Here is an 18517-nt window from a genome sequence, read left to right on the forward strand (position 1 = left end):
CCAGGCGGATGGCTTGTTGCTGTTGAGCAGAGACCTCGCTCCGCAGCAGGGCTTCCCAGGCTTCTCTACAATTTATGTTTGCTTTAGCCCCTGGGGAGCTAGCGCATTCCCAGATTATGTGGTCGAGGGTCCTTCTCTCCCCACAGTGCTTGTACTTATCGTTTTTTCTGTCACCAGTCGAATATGATAAGCCCAGACCGGGTTTACGAAGTTCCCAGCATGAAGGCTCCGCCATGCGACTGCTTCCCTATTGTTCAGATTTTTGTCCGGTAGTGGCACCAGTATCCTGCATAACCTATAATTTTCAACAATCTCCGTGTAATTTTGCAGACGCTCGTCCATATTCCGGCAGTCGGGCGGCTCCACAGCCACGCGGAAGTAGAGATCTCGGGCTAACTCGTGGGCCGCCTCGTTGCCAGGAACGGAGGCGTGTGCTGGGGTCCAAATTAGACTGATTTTTCTGTTGAGGCGTCTACCGGCCAGAATTCTTGCCGCTTCCGGCGTGATCCTACCCTTTCCAAAATTACAGATGGCTGTTTTCTTATCGCTGATTATGAAATTAGCTTCCGTTCCAACGCAAGCCAGCGCTATCGCAACTTCTTCCGCCGGGGTGGCGGTGGTAGTGGTTTTATTAAAAATAATAGTAAAAAGGAAGGAAAAGATTTTTGCTAGCCCCGGCATCTGCCATCGATACTGAAGCATCTGAGCTGGGGCAGCGGAAATAAAGTATAGCTTCAGAATGGAGAAATGAAATGAAAGAGGTGAGGGGACAGGAACAGAGGATAGGGGGAGAAGTCATATGTACAAACTATTCACACAATAAGAAATGTGTCCAGGTTGTGCGCGTGATTAGTTCATTTTAGAGGAATTAAATCACACATGCGCACAGCACTGTGTTGGTTACAACTGGAGTGGGGCGTCCAGTTATTAATCGTTCAAGTTAGAACTCGCGGAGCGTTCGGTCACTGCGTGTAGCTACCTGACGGAGAACAGACGGGACGTCAAGCCCGTGTGTTCGAGGAATGCACAGAGGCTCACCAAAGTTCGCTCACGAGTGCGCGCACTGCCCTGCGGCCACAATAGCGTCTTGATGGAGTCTGGTATAGTATGCCCTGCGCCCTATAGGCCGCGAGCATATCGCGACGAGCATCGGCGAACGCGGAACAGCGAAGGAGCAGGTGTTCTAGTGTTTCCACTGCACCGCATCCGTCACACACATCACTCGTCGCGATTCCGTGACGCACCCGTCGTTCCCCGGGCCACACGCTGCCAATGCGCGCGCGGAGGATTATTGCACGTTGTGACCGTGTAAGTGCGCGACAGCCGGTGACACTGTCGATGCGCTCACCTCCCGCGATGCGTGGGTCGGGGTGCTGCTTTCGGAGGTGGTCGTGGATGGCCGCACGCACGTCCTCCAGCGCAAGGGGCAGATCGCTGGCAGGTAGTTGGTGTGCAGCGGTCGCGAGGTCGTCAGCTCCTTCGTTGCCGGCGATGCCGCAGTGACCGGGCACCCACTGTGCACGCACGGCACAACCTCTCTGCGCGAGGCGCTCGATGCGCGAGCGAATTTCCCCGCACTAGTGGGGTACTGCGGCCGTTAGATTGCAGGCGGCTGAGGGCGGCGCGGTAGTCGCACGGCAGCGGAGGGCCGAGGGTGAGAAGCAGGTCCAGCCCGAGCCGGATCCCCATCAACTCCGCCGTGGTGGAGGAGCCCAGGAAGGCTGCGTGTTGCTGGCTGTGCAGTCGCAGGGCGGGGATGGTGGCCGCCGCAGCAAGGGAGCAGCTGTCGCGGGCCACTGAGCCGTCGGTGTACACGAGGAGATGGTCCTGCAGCTCCTCGTGTATGACGGCTCTGGCCAGCTGCTGCACAGCACAGAGGGGTGTGCTCCGCTTTCCCGCAATGCCGACGATCTCTCGCTGTACCTCCGAGGCAGCAGGCCAGGGCGCGCAGGAGCCGTAGGGGGGTGGGCCTTGGGTAAATTGCTCATACTCGAGCAGCGCCGCGCCCATTCGTGAGCGCGGGTGCGAGCGCATACGCTGTAGCAGCGAGCCGCCGTCCGGTGCGCGGTGAATCCGGTCGATGTGATTCAATGCCCTACGCGCTGCTTGGAGCTCAAGGGGCCACGCTCCTGCCTCGGCCAACGTTGCGGCGCACTGCGAGTTTTTGGGCAGGCCTAGGCACACGCGCAGGGACTTGCGGTGCTGACGCTCGAGTTTCTTCCAGCACGGCTTGCGCACCGTGACGAGCGGCAGCGCATAGAGCACCGCCCCCAAAGCTGCGGCATTGTATAGACGCAGCGCGGCTTGCTGGGAGATGCCCTGGCCTCGAGCGGTGAGCTTGTGCACGGCGGCGGTGATCCTCTTCATCTGCAGACAGGCCTTGGTCGCCGCGGGGCGGAAGGAAAGACGCCAGTCGATGTCCAGGCCAAGGTACCGCACCGATTTACGCCAAGGAATCGGAGTCCCGTCCAGTTACAGTGGCGCAAGGTGCGCGCGCGAGCGCGAAACGCAGGCCATGACCACCTATTTGTCCGCGCTCAGCGACAGAGCAAGGTCGCGCAAGCTGGCATCGATTGCGGTCAGGGCTTCCTGAAGGCACCCCCGCACGCGGAACGCCTCGCCCGGTGGTCCTCAGCACCACAGAGCTATGTCGTCTGCATATATGGACATGTACACCGGGTGTCGGCCGCTCGTAGGTGGGAGGCCGGCACCACAGACATGGGTACATTAAACAGAAATGGTGATAGGACAGAGCCCTGCGGCACGCCCATGTCGACCGGGCGAGGCTTGGAGAGCTTACCCCTACTCGTACGCGCATGGTGCGCCCGCTCAGGAAGCCATGAACGTATCGCAAAAGGCGTCCGCTCACACCGGCCCCCTCAAGCATTGCGAGAATTGGTGCTCGGTGTACGTTGTCAAAAGCGCCCGAGACGTCCAGTAGGAGCAGCAGCGCAACCTGGCGTGCTGCCCTGGCATGCTCCAGCGCTGTAACAACGTCCGATATAGAATCAGCCGTGCACCGCATCCCACATCCCGCATCCCTTACCTCTGCTCTTTGGGTGGCTGCGAGAGCGCTTCGGAATAGACTTGAAATCTGCGCCAGTTGCCGCCGCCTCGTCGACCGCCCGCCGGAACGCACTCCAGTTGGTAATGGAGTCGGCACGTTTGGGGCGCGCCTCCAACGCAGTGGGTTCGATTAGGATGGAGTAATGATCCGAGCCCCAGAGAGATGGTGATCGGCGCCATGTCGCCTCGATGCCTCTGGATGCGAAGGCAACGTCGATGCAGGAGCCGGTTGTTCCGCGTCGTCGAAAGGTGGGCTCGCTGGTGTTCAAGGGGGAGAGTCCCATCTGCGTTGCTGCGTCGTGCAGGTCGTCTCCACGCGCGGAGTGGCGCGCACTGCCCCACGCACTAGGGTGGGCGTTAAAATCACCACAGATGATTTGGCGCGGGGCACAGCACGAAGAAACAGCACGAAAACACAGCGCGTTCCACGCGACAGCTGAACGCACATAAACACTGGCCACCGACGTGTTAACACCACCGACGCGCACTGTCACCACCACGCACTCCTGGTCGTCAGATGTCGCCGCCGCCGAGCCGACGAGGGTGTGCTGGACGTCCTGCCGCACGTATATCGCGCACCTTGATTTCCCGGGCGATGAGATGTGACACAACAGGGCACTGCAGCACAGGTGGGTTCCTCGCACGTGGTGGCTGAGTGGTAGCCAATGTAGCCAGGTAGCCGCATCTGGGGCTCCCCGTCATGTGAACGTACGTACGTCTCCTGCAGCGCGATAACTTCCGGCGAATCCTGTGCGATGCGAACTCGCATTTCTGCGTACAGCGCCGCAAGTGAGCGCACGTTCCACTGCAGGATGGATGGTATGCGGGAGGGAGTCCGGCGGTTAGCCATCATGCTGGCTTATCTGTGCGGTAGCACCCGCTGCTTCTAAGCAAGCCCGGTGTCCATCGGTGCCCTCCAGGAAAAGTGCGCTGAGGGCGCGCAACGCCAGCTTTAGGCGCGCGATCTCCGCGTCCCGTGCGTCAGGGGGCTGGACATGAGACGCGGCCGCAGGCTCGGGCCGCGCTGTACGGGACGCCGGGCAACCGGATCGCCGCTGCCGCTGCCGGCGCTGCCGTTGCTTCTGTGACTGCTGCTGCTGCTGGGGTGTTCCCCTGACGGCCTGCGCATAAGAGCGCGCGGCGTCTGCTGATGTTGCTGGGCTGGGGCCGCTGTCTCAGCCTGGACGACGGCTCGGACAACCCGCCTGGACATCGGTGCCATGGATGTGGCCATTATAGTGGCCACGTGACGCTCTCGCTGCCAGTGCGGGCACGCTGGGTCAATGGCTGCGTGCCGCCCCCCGCAGTTAATGCAGCGGGGCTTGCTCGCGCAGGTACCAGGCTCGTGTGGCCCGCCGCAGCGCGTGCATCGGGCAGGAGCACGACACACCTCAGTGGCATGCCCCAGGCTGGCGCACTTGGCACACTGGAGCGGCCGGGGACGGCAGGGGCGGACCGCGAGCCTGCGCTTGAATATGATGATGAACGCCGGGGGTGTCGGCGCCGCAAAACGGAGAGCGAGTGTGCTGCCCGACAGAGACGCCGACACCATCGGTACCGTTGACTCCGACGCCGCTAGCAAGTCCTCCGCCGTCCTGCGCCCGTCCAGGCCGGAGGTTTGATTCCGAGGAGGAAGCTCCTTGGCGCAGACCGGCACGCCGCGGATTACGGCCGTGGCTAGCAGGGCCTGGAGAGCATCGCTGCTCCCCGCGTCCACTGCCACCACATTCCGCCGCATGTTTTCCCGGACGGCGAGGACGCCCGGGCGGGATCCGCTCTCCTCGGCCAACTCCCAGCCCTGTTCCCTGGTGAAGGCGGTGCCCCGGTTCGCCGGCCGAAACAGCACCGTCCCCACCAGGCTGGACGGGACCTCCACGGCAGCCGCGGCTCGCTCCAGGGCAGCTCTCCGACGCCGCTGCGCCTTGGTAGTGATAATGCGCCACGGGACCAGGCTGGCCCCAGCATCAGCGTCGCCGCTGCCTGCGGCGCATTGCTGCGGCGCGCCGCGGAGTTGGGCGCGCTCGCTGCCAGCAGACGAAGCCCCAGCCGCAGCCTGGTCTCGTGCGGCGGGATTTGGTGAGGTCGCACCCGGTTTTCTTCCGGACGCCGTCGCCCCACCAGCAACAGCAGCAGCATCAGCAGCAAGCTGGGGGTGGGCTCCATAGGGCTCGTGCTGGGAAGGCCCTGCTCCTTCGAGTGTGGAGGGAGAGGGAACAGTGACGGTGGGGGGCCTTCGAGCTTCCCGCTTGGCCACCGCGATGTCCCTTTTGGTTTCCGAGTCCCTCTCCTCCTCGGACGCCGTTGAGCGTCGCCGTTTCCCGGAGAGCAGACTCGTCCATTGGGGTGCACATGCTCTCCTCGGCTGCAGGTGTCCGCGGTGAGTCCGCAGCAGCAGCATCAGGGGGAGAGGGCATCACAGCCGGTTCCCCAGGTGTAGCAATGGCGGCAGGAAGCGCAGGGGTGGCCAGAAATGGCGGGAAGGGAGCCGCCATGGAGTTCTGCGTCTGGTGAGCGAGCGCCATGGCGTCCCTCAAGGCTAGAACGCGTGGGTCCGCCGGCGACACGTCCAAGGTCCCGATGACGGACTCAAGGTTCTCCGAGGTGGTGATGAGCGCCGCCGTCAGGCACCTCACCGTGTCCCGCAGATCAGCGATCTCGGCCTGCATTCGCCGAATGGTGCTGGACGACTTTCCTCTGGATGGCGTTCGTCTCCGTGATCGTGAGCGTGATCGGCCTGCCCTGCGTTGCTGATTGTCACCGCCGAACACAGGCCTTCGCTCGTTCACGGTGTCTGTGGCCTCCATGGGGAGACCCCGCAACGCCGCGAAGCCTTAGGCCCAGCGTCCGAAGGAGCAGAGGGCTAAAAACACGTCCGCTCGCTTCGAACGCCCACCGATGAATCCCTTCCGCCGTTTCCGTGTTTCGGCTTTTAATGGCGGCAGCCGATACGGGGGCACATCGGCCGTCGACCACCGAGGCGACCGCCGCACCCGACTTGCCACTTGCCGCGTCCACGTACGCAACTGACTTGCTGTCCATCGAATCGAAGCGTCTGATTAGTGCTTCTGCTCTCTTCTCTCTCCTCTCCGTGTTGAATATGGGATGCATGTTACGAGGGAGGGGGGAAATGATTAGATTTGCTCGGCAGTCCTGCGGGATGCTCGATTTGCCTCGTAGTCCCCTATCTGCTTGCAGGCCTACCATTTCGAGGATAGCTCTGCCCGTGGTCGTTCGGCTTAATCTTTCGAGCGGCGAAATTCTGACAGCCTCTGCTATTTCGTCCCAGGTATTGTGCACTCCCACAGAGTGGAGCTTCTCTGTGGGGGTGCTAATTGGTAAGCCCAGGGCCCTCTTTATGCACCGCCGAATGAGTGAGTCTGATTTCCTCCTCTCCTCCGACCTGATTTTTAAGTAAGGCGTGGCATAGCTCACGCGGCTTATTACGTATGCTTGGGTTAGTTTAAGCAAGCTTCTTCCCTTCAGACCTCGTCCTTTCAGTGCGACCCTTCTAAAAATGCCAAGGGCTTGGGTGGCAAATCCCTCTTGCTTCTTGATTGCCTCATCATTATGTCCATTCTTCTGAATGAATAGTCCTAAGATTCTGATTTTATCTACCTTGGGAACTGGTTTCCCCTCTACTTTAATGTTAAATTCCCAGCTGCGCTTGCATCGGAGCGATGTTGGGATATAGACGAGTAATACCGATTTTATCACGGAGGCGGAGGTCAGGGCTAAAAATGAAATCGGCCCCGGGCCCTGACGAGATGACTAACAAAATTTTACGATACAGTGATATTTAATCTAACGTGTGGGGAAGCGCTGATTGAGCTGTGAGAAAAATTGGCACAATTAGCTCCAAAAGGAGCTAATCTTTTAGCGTTACCAGCAGTAGCATGAATTGTACAGAGACTATGATTCAACTTTTTAAGCACTATCTTGGAGGGCTGTATTCATATGGAGGTTGTGAATTGTCAAGTAAGCTCTTTCTAATCAGGGGAAAAGACGTGCAGCCGCGAACTGCTTTGATTATCAGATGAAGAGTGAGACTTGTATTTAGAAAGGAAGGCTCGATGCCGTCCCTGACATATTGCGTCGGAAAACTGATAGAACATGTGATACAGGGAAGACAATGACTTAAACCCGCTTCGATGATAGGTTTTAGATCTCATTTGTCCACGCAAGATGTGATGATACAACTCATACCTGACATATTAGACACTAAGCCACTCAATGAGAAAGTTATAGAGGATATTTGCCTCATCAAAGCTTTCGATATTGTAAAACATGAGGCGATACTAGAAAACCTGCCTCTTTTAAACGTCGGGTATCGCACATAAAACTACATTGCCAATTTCCTTTCGGGCAGTATAGCGCGCATCCACTTTCGTGAAAGTCAGTATCAGGACATACACTTGGCAGCATAGGCACCCTGCAGGGTTCGGTACTTTCCCCCTCTTCTCTTCAACGTGGCCATGATACGGCTACCGATGAGGCTGGAGGGGATAGATGGCTTGAACTTCTGCATGCATGCGGACGACATCAACATGTGGATGACCCGTGGAAACGACGCGCACATCGAACGTACGCTACACAAGGCCATAGATGAGGTTGAAAACTATGTCAGCTTTAGGGGCTTGCAGTGCTCGCCGCAGAAGTCCGATTTTTTTTTTCGACCTCTGCATCAAAGACAACTACTACCATTCTTAACGTAAAATGAAACGGGCGGAAATCTCTCAAATTGAAAAAAAAACAGAATTCTCGGCATGATTACAAAAAGCAACGGGTATAACGGTGATGAATCAACAAAGATGGATAACTGCGCACAACAAACGATGCACCTCATACAGCGGTTTTCCAACAGGAGACACGGCATGAAAGAGCAGAATCTCCAGCGGCTAGTACAGGGCCCGAATTACGGAACTCGCTCTAAAGTTGTAGAGCGTTACGTCAAAATGACGACAGCATGACGACAAGGCTAGACGTCAACGCGTGACGGAACGCGGAATCAACCAATGGCTAGTAGGGTGCCGCCCCGGAAGCGCTTATTTGAACGACAAGAGGCCAATTTGCACGGCAAGGGGCCGTATGCTAACTTTTTTATAAGAATACGCAGTGAATAAAATAAACATTGTTTTATTCTTTCATAAAAGTGTATTTCACTCTCACTGCCATGAAGTAAAACAAGAAGGACATTCACTTTTGCAAATAACTGCTTTCGTGGGTAAGTTTTGTTGCCATGAGGGCGCGCTGGCAGATGTAAACACTGAACATGGCGGCCTTCTAAAAAACAGCTGATCCCACGGCTAGTTCCTGCTTTTTTAGGCGTCGTCTGAAATCAAGGTTCTATTTGGTTGTCCAAAGTGAGCGGATAACAATTATCGAAGCCAGTGAAGGTCACGGGCCTCCAGAAAGGAACCTGCACGAAACGTCGGGCCCGAAAATCGACGAAGACAACTTGAGGTAAGCCTGTGTTATTGGTTTAAAGATGCCACATGCCAAGCATATGATTTGGGTTCTGTTTCTTTCACTTTAGCAAATACAAGACGTCCACGAAGCACGGCTTGTTGGATAAAATCAACTTTTTTGGCTTCATAAACGTCTGGCACAAATGATTCAGTTGGGAAGGAGCAAGAACCAAGCAAGGCGGTTGGGCGCACGCTAACAACCTTGCTCGTTTTCGGTCGTTCTTGGCTGTGCTATAAGTTGCTGCAGCGCAGCACACGCATATGTTCCTGTAAAAACATATTAGCCTGAACTCAGAGCAAAGGTTTTTCCCTGTTATTCCCTGCTTTCGAAAAGCGGAACAGAAACTATTCCCTTTTTGTTTTCCCCGCTGTGTTCGCTGCTGCAATTCTCTAAGCGGGAATTATAGTCTCGAAATGGCGCCAACACGAAGAATACCGAGCGAGCAAGAGCTAATCGTAATAGAGTCTATGAAGAGCCATCCGCTCTTGGCTCGGGCTTCTGCCGACCTAACAAACTCATACACAGCTGTTGAAAAGCGCGAGCTGTGGATCCAGCTTGCGTCGATTCTCAACAACAAGGGGTCGGCCGTTTAAAAACATGATGTCTTTGCTTTGCGCCTTGCTAGCACTGTTTATTCCATCTGTGGTGTATTTTAGTCTCGGAGGAGGTGCAGGAATGCATAGACAAGTGGTTGAGCATTATTGATTGCTTCTCTTTTGCTAGTGCTCTTTTAGTTTCATGGTTTGCCAGTACCAATCAGCCGCACCTTTTACCCTGTTACCGCAGAGGAGATGAACGGGGAGCCTCAGCAAGTTGTCGACAAGACACACGGAGCCCCACAGACCGTGAGTTGGCTTTCCATTATTCAAGCTCCATACTACCCTTTCTGGCAGCTGATTGAAAGTAATAGCACTATACTCTCTGGCAGCATTTGCAGCAGTAGCCAAAATACTGCAGAGATTCTACAGTACACACAAAACTATCTCTCTCTGGCTTTGCCACGCAGTGCAGAATGTTTATTTCTCTTGCAGTGAGGCTGTGACATCTCCTAGCAGTCTAGCAAATGTGCACATGAAATATGCTACTACAATGCTGCCCAAGATTGCTGTCCTGTATATTTATGTCAAGTCCTCTAACACATTGTACCAAATGTTTTGCGTATTCCACCACGTGATGAGCACATTTTCTTTCCCGACAGCTACACCGGTGCAATCGCCGCAGCCCTCACAGCAGCACACACCAGAGCCCCCACTGCAGCCCTCAACACGTGCCACGCCTAGCCTTCTTGGGAAGCGACGGCGAGACGATGGGGCCAATAAGGTGCTGCGCCAGATGCTGTATGAATCGCATCGTTTGGATTCCCTTACTGACGCCCGGAACCGCCAGGACGCTGCTTTTCAGCAAAGCATGCTGGAGGTGTGTACTCGCTGCGCACGCTGCACTTTGAAGAGTCGAAGCCGTCACCTGAAGCATAAATATCAGTGCTCTCTTTTGAGCACCTCTACTTCTGTTTTGACGCCTCTTGTGGGAGGTGGTTGGGACAGCTGAGTTTATGAAACTGACACGAGTCTTCTACAGCCATACTTTGTCCAAAATACCTCAGCACCTGAAATTTTACATAAAGCTTAAGCGAGATCTCAAAATTGGTTGTCAGTAATAATTTGTAATTGGAAGTATTTTTACATGCAGGCCATATGGGAGGTGACAGATGCTGTGCAGGCGTCAAATGGTCAGCAAGAGCTGCTCATCCAGAATGTGAACCTACTGACGCTAATCTTACAAAAGCAGCTTGAGCCACCTGCACCACATTGAATTGTTCATATTTATGTCATTATTTGCTTGTTTTTATTTTTATGAAAGAACCTCTTCATATGTTTATATTTATTCAAGAACATTATTTACTTCTCTGCCAGGTGCAGACTCATTGAACTATTTTTAGTTTGCTTGTTAAAATTTCTGTTTTATGTGTTTGTTTATTTACATTGTCTGCTTCTCTGTCAGGTTTCTGTTTTTGTATTCAAGATCATCTCTGTCATGTGCCATAGCATCATTTTTTTATTTCTTGTAAGCTCTGCAGGCCCGGATGCTTCACACTGTTTATTTTCTTCCAGTTATGTAATTTAAGCTCTGCCAGGTGTGAAAGCCTCCTATACTCTTTTATTTTCCATTCCTTTCAAATGTTTACCTGCAGCTGTGGCAGGTGCACAAGGTGCAATTTCTAGTGCTTGTTTTCTTTCATTGCAATATGTGGGGCAAAGTTGTTCTGAAGTGACTGTAGTTATGAAGGGCACCATAATATGGGGATTCTGGATAAATTTTGAACACTTCGATTTTGTGTCTGTTAAGGTTGTTTGCATGTTCCTGAGTCGTTTTTTTTTTCGCATTACTTTTCCTGCTTTTCCGTAAAGTGTCCATTGTGTGCATTGTAACATGTTCTATCCTCAGTAGACCCGAGGAAAAATGAGGCTTGCCAGCATTCGTCCAAAGTCGCTTCTGAACTAGTGTTGAATGCAGGCAAAAAAAATTTGGGGGATGCTTGAGCTCCGCCTTTAAAGGTATGATGCAACAATGTTAATATCTCTCGTTTGTGGATCCCTTTACAACTTCAAACGCAGCCATGTTGGCATCATCGTCTGTGATACTCGTGTGTCTTGTACACGTGACATGGTTTTTTAGTCCAGTAAAACCTACAAAGAGGAATGTCTTGTGTAGCACTTGCTGTGCATTCCACCAGTTATGAAATGTGTTTCAGCAAAGTGCAAACCAGGGCTGCATCGGGCCTACAAGTATGCACAACATGCCAAACCTGTGATTACTAGCATTCAAGCTGGCAGTCAGGATGAAGCTTTTTTTTTAAGGGCAAACAGCGCGTAAGACTTAGACGGAAAGCAAAGAAAACATAGGACGCGTGCTCATCCTGTGTTTCCTCTGCTTTCCGGCTATGTCTTTCGCACTGTTCGCTTTAAAAATGTACAGCCAACTCACCCGTTTGGCCACAGTGTAAGATACAACTGTTCTAGTGCAATCTCTGCGCAGCACTCGACAAGGCATATGCAAATCACTGTTGATGCTGCATGCTTTTGTTTCCCTGCTGTGTGTTACAGTTGGGAAACTAGTATGAACAGCTGTGGCGAAAAAAATTATTGTGACCAATGAATAAACGTGGTGGAAAAACAAACGCTTTACTGGTGCCTAGCAGTCTCCACACCACACTTTTTCCTCGTGCACATTCAACAAACACATAGTGACCACAAGCAACTGTTTGCCTAAGTGGGCACGTCGACGTAAGCAACGGCGAAAGACGGCGTACAAGGATGCATTTCACTTGTTGGACGAGCTGTTTCGGCGTGTATTTCGACTTGAGAAGGAGAAAGTGCAGTAGCTGTGCGGCAAGCTTGCTGATGCACTGAAAGGCGTACTGGTGACCACTGCCGGTGGAGCAGCAGTTGGTGTGCGCACTTCATATCTTGACACTGGAGGCTTTCAAGCACACGTAAGAAAAAGTAATTTACAAATGCTGGAATGTGGCTACCAGTGGCCAAGGGCATCATATCACACAGGGGCTCACGCACTAACAGAGGGCAATGGCACTGCCCGTAGCAAGAGTGGCTACGACAACTCGCCACGCCAGCACGGCGAGTCATTGCAGCCACAGCTGCCAGATGGTCTAGGGCTTACTGCCGGTGGTGCTGCTGTTGCCGCTGCTGCTGCCGCTGCTGCTGTCGCCGCACCATCTGCAGGTGTGCTTGCCTCTGCGGACGGATTGTGCCAAAGAGGCCAATTATACGGTCTCGCATGGCTCTACCACGCAGGTAGGTCATGCGGGATCCTGTCCCCGCCAAGTACCCGGCAAGCAGAGGTGGTCCATTGTTGTCAGGGTCATCAGTAGTGTCGTCTTCGTCTGCAGCCAGGGCTTCTTCAAGACAGATGTTGTGCAACGCAGCACACGCTGCAATGATGACCACCGCCCGCTCCGGCTCGTAGTGGAGTGTCCGGTACCTTTGAAGGCATCGGAAGCGGCTTTTGAGAACACCAATGCAGCGTTCCACAACACATCGCATTTAGGCGTGTGCTGCGTTGTACTGCCCTTCTGCAGTGTTTGCACCAGGATGCCCTGACATTGGTGTGAGCAGCCACGGCTCCAGAGGATATCCACTGTCTCCTGCACGACCAAAATTTGCAGTGAAGTGTGTTGTTGCCTATGTAATAAATGATTCATATCAAGCAGCTCAAAGCCAGTATGCTGAACCAGAATTCATAGGCATGCAGAATATTCATGACTAAGGGGTACCTCTGTAAGCACAGCCTTCTAGGTTAATGATGTACTGTGATATCTTACACGACAATAACGATGTGCACACCTCTTCTGCCTTGATGTTTTACGCTTGAAATACGATTCACTTTATAACAATGTTTCTTGTGCCTCTGCACCAGCAGTAACAGTAAATACACAAAAATAAATACGATACATCATATTGTTGCATGTCATCCATGTTATAACCCGCCTCTTTTAGGTATGAGCCACTGCTGTAGCTTAATACGTGCTGTCGAAGTGCTGCTTACCCAGAAGAAACTCTCCATCCTCCAGCAGCCCGTGCTCCACCTTCCGACGCAGCCGTGAGTAGCGCCAAGAAAAGGCATCGTGACAAGACCCCGGGCAGCGAGGGTCGACCGCAAGGATCTTCATGTCTGCGTCGCAGATCTGCGAGAAACACAGGCAGACAATCTTGGACGTGAACTTCCACTGTCGAGGTCGCGGCTTTCGAACCCATGCGGTCAGAAAGCCAGTCTACTCACGATCATGGTGTTCATCGCGTCGTATCCTTTGCGGCTCCAGAATGCTGCCCGGTTTGCTGGGTCTCCCCGCGGCGCTTTTATGGCAATCAGCGGGCCGTCGACGCAGCCGACGACGCCTGGGATGGTGCCGCGGGGAAGGAAGGTCGCCTTCGCTGCCGCTTTTTCCTCGGGGTGCGCCGGGAAACGCACCCATCCCTTCTGTGCGCCGACTTTGCAGATGGCCTCAGCCACACGCCGCACGCACTTGCTCACTGTCGGTTGTGCGAGGCCGACGGTCTGCTCGTTGCCGACGCACACTTGAAAGCCCCCGGAGGCAAAAAAAAAAAACGGAGAGCGCACAGCACTTGCCGCCGCACCGACAAAACGCTCGTCCGTACGCCTCGCAGTTCGTCTGCAAGTTCGCCGCACAACCACTCCACTTTCTCCTTATCGAGTCGAAATAACCGACGGAACAGCTCGTCCTCGTACACCATCCTTCGTCGTAGCTGGCGCCGACGTTACCGCCTCCGCCACCAATAAACAGCAGACGACGCCGCCGCCATTTTCCCTCTAAAACTCTGTAGACCGACTCTTCGCGGTCGCAAAAAACAGTCTAAAACCGCGGGCATAATTAGGTGTTCAACGTCATGCGTTTTTTCTTGTCCGTGACGCCATTGCAGCTTCCCGTGACGCAACTTTTCAAAATGGCGCCGGCGACCAATAGGAGCGGGCATTTTAGAGCGCTCTCAATTGTAGAGCGGTCGGAGCGAGTTCCGTAATCCGGGCCCAGGCCTTCGTAGTTAGCCGTATATCGTATTCTGCCCCGTTCCTCGATCTTGAAGTTTCAAAAAAAGAAAAGATGTAATTATCAGGCGGAGCACGAAGCAAGCTTTAGAATTGCCCATCCGTACATCCACTCACTGCCTCCTAAAGCTAGGCATGCACAACACCCTAGAGGAAATTACGGCACGGTTCGGGTGTCCACCGATATTTCAAAGCAATTGAAGGGCGCATAACTGGCCCTCTGAAACGGTGGACACCCCAGTCGCGCTCTAAGCTACGTGATTGATGTGCGCTGCATGCGTTGGCATTCACAACGTTGTAGGAGAAACGCGACATTGAAGCTATAGACCGTCGGCGTCTTCGTGTTCATTGGCGTTAGCTTTCACAGCGTTCTATACTCCAATGATTTTGAGGAAAAGAAGGCGCATAACTGGCTCCCTGGGGCAGTGGACGCCTCAAACGTGCTTTGAGGTACGTGGCGATGATGAGAGAGAGATGTGGCTGTACGCATTAGCGCTGACAACGTTCTGGTGCACACGCGCCACTGCAGCAATAAGCCCCAGCGTTCATTGGGTGAAAAGCCTCTCGCGGTCAAGCATTAATTTAACCGCCACCTGCCACAGTAGGCGCGTTGCGTATCCAGTGTGCGGAACGCACTGAACGTCATAGGCCAAGCCGTGTCTACTTACCCGATACACCACAGCTTTCGCTCTCTAACCGGGTTCTGCAGTAGTTGAACCGCCACAAATTTTTTGACGAAAGGAAAGGGCGCACTTCTCAGATCTCTATATCTCTTAGTTTTGCTTTCACAATTCGGACACCTTTCCGCCGACATAGCCTAGTAATGATTGAGTAGGAATAGCAACAGGCGGCAGCGTGATGCCCGAGCACCATTGCTCGAACCTAAACGATGTCGCTGTTGTCGTCGTTGTTGCGACGGCAGGAAGGATGGGAAGTGCACTGGCCGGCCCACTGGCTCAAGCTGAGGCACAATATCTGTTTCGCACAGAACGCAGGAGAGTTGAAATTTAGGAAAGATTGAAATAAAAGACGCGCGTCGTAACAACCGCTTCATCAGAAGCCACGACCACTGTTTATCGGGATATCCCAGGTGGCAAGGAGCCCTCGCCACATGGGGCTCTTGCACTCAGTCCCGACATTCGTATAAAATTTATGGCCACCCGTTTGCCGCAGAATGTTTCGGATGGTGTCATACAATTCAGCGTTTCTGGTAGCATGAACGTACTACTTAAGTTAGAGTCTAGCTCGCAGCAGGGATTCTAACTGGCCACCTCTGTACCCCTAATTCCACGTCTTTGCGAATCACCATAGAACACTGCTTTTCAGCCGTTCGTCTCAGAGTGTTCGGTGTGGTGGCATACGGTTTCGCATTTTTTTGCAGGATAACTTGCCAGTTAAAGTAAGAGCCTAGCTTGCGGGAGGGACTAGAACCTGGGTTTTATGTGAGGTGGTAGGTGGTGGTGTAAACTTTATTACATACAGGGGAGTTTAGGACGCACATGTCCTTGGGCCCGCGCACGGCCCCACTGCACTCAAACGTTCATGTCCCGGAGGCTCATGACGCTGGCAGCCCGGCCTGTGGCGATGGCTTGCTTGGCCGGGTCCTCGGAGCGCAGTAGGGTCTCCCAATCCTCCCAAGTGGTAAAGTGCTCCAGGCCCCGCGGGGGAGGATCCGCCGGGCAAAGGAAAAGGATATGATCGAGAGTGGCTTTGGGACGGTGGCAGAGGGTACAGGAGGGGCTTGTGTGGACTTGGTGATAGCGCGAGCGTATATAAGCGGAGGGTAAGGTGCGTGTTTGGAGCCGCCTCCAAAGTGTCTAATGATAATTGTCGAGGGAGGGATGGGGTGGGGGTACAGCCGACGCTCGGCTTTGCGGGCCTGCGTCAGTTCACTGAAGGAATGCATGCGCTCCCGTGAGAAACCCAGATCGGAGGCCGCCGGTGCCCGGTTGAGAGAACCTCGGGCTAAAGTGTTGGCAGCCTCGTTTCCGGGATTCCCGGAGTGGGCAGGCACCAATATGAGCTCCATGTGGCGGGGCGAGTGTGCGGCGAGGGAGTTGAATATGCGAAATGCTGGGACGTGAACTCTTCAGTATCGATAGATACCGGGGCTAGCGAAAATCTTTTCCTTCCTTTTTACTATTATTTTAATAAAACCACTACCACCACTACTACCACCTCTCCCGCGGGCAAAATTTTAGTATGGCAGTGTTAGAGTCCGATAGTATATACCGGGCCTCCGTGCGCGTGATGTCTAGGGCAATAATGGCCTCTTCAGCCTCCTCCGAAGTGGCAGTGAGGGATATGTGAAGGGTAGCAATCGGTTGTAGGGAGTTGTTCGTGATGGCTACAACCGCGTCCTCGCCTGTGCATGCGGCATCCACCCAAACGGCATCCGATTCCATGCCATAGTTTTTGTGGAGCGCCCATGCGCGAGCTCTGCGGCGGGGTTCGTGGTAGGTGGGGTGCATGTTTTTAGGGAGAGATTTAATAAGTAGTTCGCGTTGAATGTGGTGGGGGACCGGGAGCTGTGTGGGATCCGTGGCTGGTATCCTGATGCCGAGGGTGTGTAGGATATGTCTGCCGGTGGTGGTTCTCGCGAGACGTATGTATTGTGTCTGTCGGTGGGCCTCGATAAGCTCACCTATCGTGTTGTGTAGGCCTAGCTGGAGGAGTTTTTCGGTTGGTGTATTTAGGGGTAGGTGTAGTGCTGTCTTAAATGCTGTTCGGATCATGGCATCCAGGGCGGAGATTTCTGTGGCCTGGAGTTTCAGGTAGGGGAGCGTGAAGAGAAAGCGGCTGAGGACGAAGGCATTAACTTTTTCGTTTCGACGGCAATGAAACGCAGCCGCCGCGGCCGGTTTCAAACCTGGATACTCGGGCTCAGTTGCCGAGCGCCCTAACCACTGAGATTACCCCGCTGCGGAAATGCGTGCGTGCTATTCAATGTTTGATCTTGTGCGTGCGCAAGGAAAAACACGAGGAATGCTGTCACTTATGAAATCTTTATGCCTTTGCTTGTGTACGTCCGTTGTATGTAACCCCTAATGACATAGCGTGTACGACATGTCTGCTTAGAATCATCACCTCTTATCGACGTCTCGGAGCAAAAACTTAAGAGCGTTAGCTTTTACTAGCTCTCTCCACAATTTCGCGCCGTGATCATCGTCGGTGTTGGCGTCCGCAGCGCCGCAATTTTTCAGGTGGTAAACTGCAAAGAAAGAAAAATCTCTTCTTCTTCTAGGGGAGAGGCACAGAGGGTGGGAGGCGACGGGTGGCCTAGTGGCGTGGGTGCCCGCCTTGGTTGCGGGAGGTGGTTTGTTCGAACCTCACCACCGGACCAGGATGGGTAGAAGCGTATTCCGCCCCGCTTTTCTTTGCTGTCACACCTGGGATAACGCTCAAAGATTAGCTTTACACACTCTTAACCAATCTGTGGTTTTAAGCCGAGAGCCTTAAGGCATATAGCTCAATAGGAAAGAAGCCCGACGTCTCTTTCGGCGTCCAGCAAAAGTGGTCCACAGTACTTCCGATGACTTTTTCAGCATTGGAAAAAATTGTGTTTTTTTATTAACTCGCACAGCAGAACAATTACAGAGAATGGTGGGTAAAAAAAATCGGAATTAGTAGAGTGTCACAACGTTATATAATCGCTAACGGCAATCTTAACAGCTAGGCGTCAGCAATGCAGGCGATGGAATTGTGAACGTGGCTCCTTTTAGATGCCTTGGGGATGAAAAAATATTGGAAATTGGTTTTTGGTGAAAGGAAATGGCCCACGAATCTGTCGCACATATCGGCGGACACCTGAACCGCGCTGTAAGAGAAGGGATGTAGGAGGGACTAAGAGAAGAAAAGAAGAAAATAAACCTGGCGTGACGCGACAGGCACATCGCGCCGAGTGGAACTAGCTCAGGCGAATTGCAAAGGCAGTCTTTGTTGTTTGGTTACCCTCATACAATGACACATGCCCGCATAGAGCGATTGGCCAAAAATTGGGGGGCACCGAGAGTTATGCATGTAAATATTTCTGGACTAAGATATAATTAATGCTGAGGAAGGAAGGAGTAAACAAAAATGAACAGCGAAATGAAATGGGAAATGCATAACGCACGCAGGAAATCGAGACTGATGTTTAAGCCGAGTGGTTAAATGAGAATGATAATACTAAGAATAAAAATAATTTTGAAAACATAATGAAATTACCAAGGTAGCCGATTTTATTTCATTAAAAAATTTTGGACGGCGGTAAAAACATACTTGTGGCTGTTCGCAAGTCTGGTGGCTCAAACAAAGGCGAAGCTGTTAATGTTGTTTCTCTAACAACCGTCTTCTGATCATGGTGTACCGGCGACAAAACAACAAAAAATGGTCTATGGTTTTGTGCTCAGCACAGAATACGCAG

At 53.3% G+C, this 18517-nt stretch overlaps 1 protein-coding gene across 1 annotated transcript; it reads left to right on the forward strand.

Annotated features, from left to right (window-relative positions):
• Positions 1 to 7976: 7976 nt before the first annotated feature.
• Positions 7977 to 11173, forward strand: LOC144121675 (uncharacterized). The gene is made up of 3 exons (XM_077655015.1): positions 7977 to 8526; positions 9319 to 9948; positions 10222 to 11173. Exons 2-3 carry the CDS (start codon positions 9604 to 9606, stop codon positions 10342 to 10344), a joined length of 468 nt encoding a protein of 155 aa, XP_077511141.1. The 5' UTR covers positions 7977 to 8526; positions 9319 to 9603; the 3' UTR covers positions 10345 to 11173.
• The last annotated feature ends 7344 nt before the right edge of the window (positions 11174 to 18517 follow it).

The sequence above is a fragment of the Amblyomma americanum genome, chromosome 2 (genome assembly GCF_052857255.1).
Source record: "Amblyomma americanum isolate KBUSLIRL-KWMA chromosome 2, ASM5285725v1, whole genome shotgun sequence".
In the NCBI taxonomy this organism is placed as follows: domain Eukaryota; kingdom Metazoa; phylum Arthropoda; class Arachnida; order Ixodida; family Ixodidae; genus Amblyomma; species Amblyomma americanum.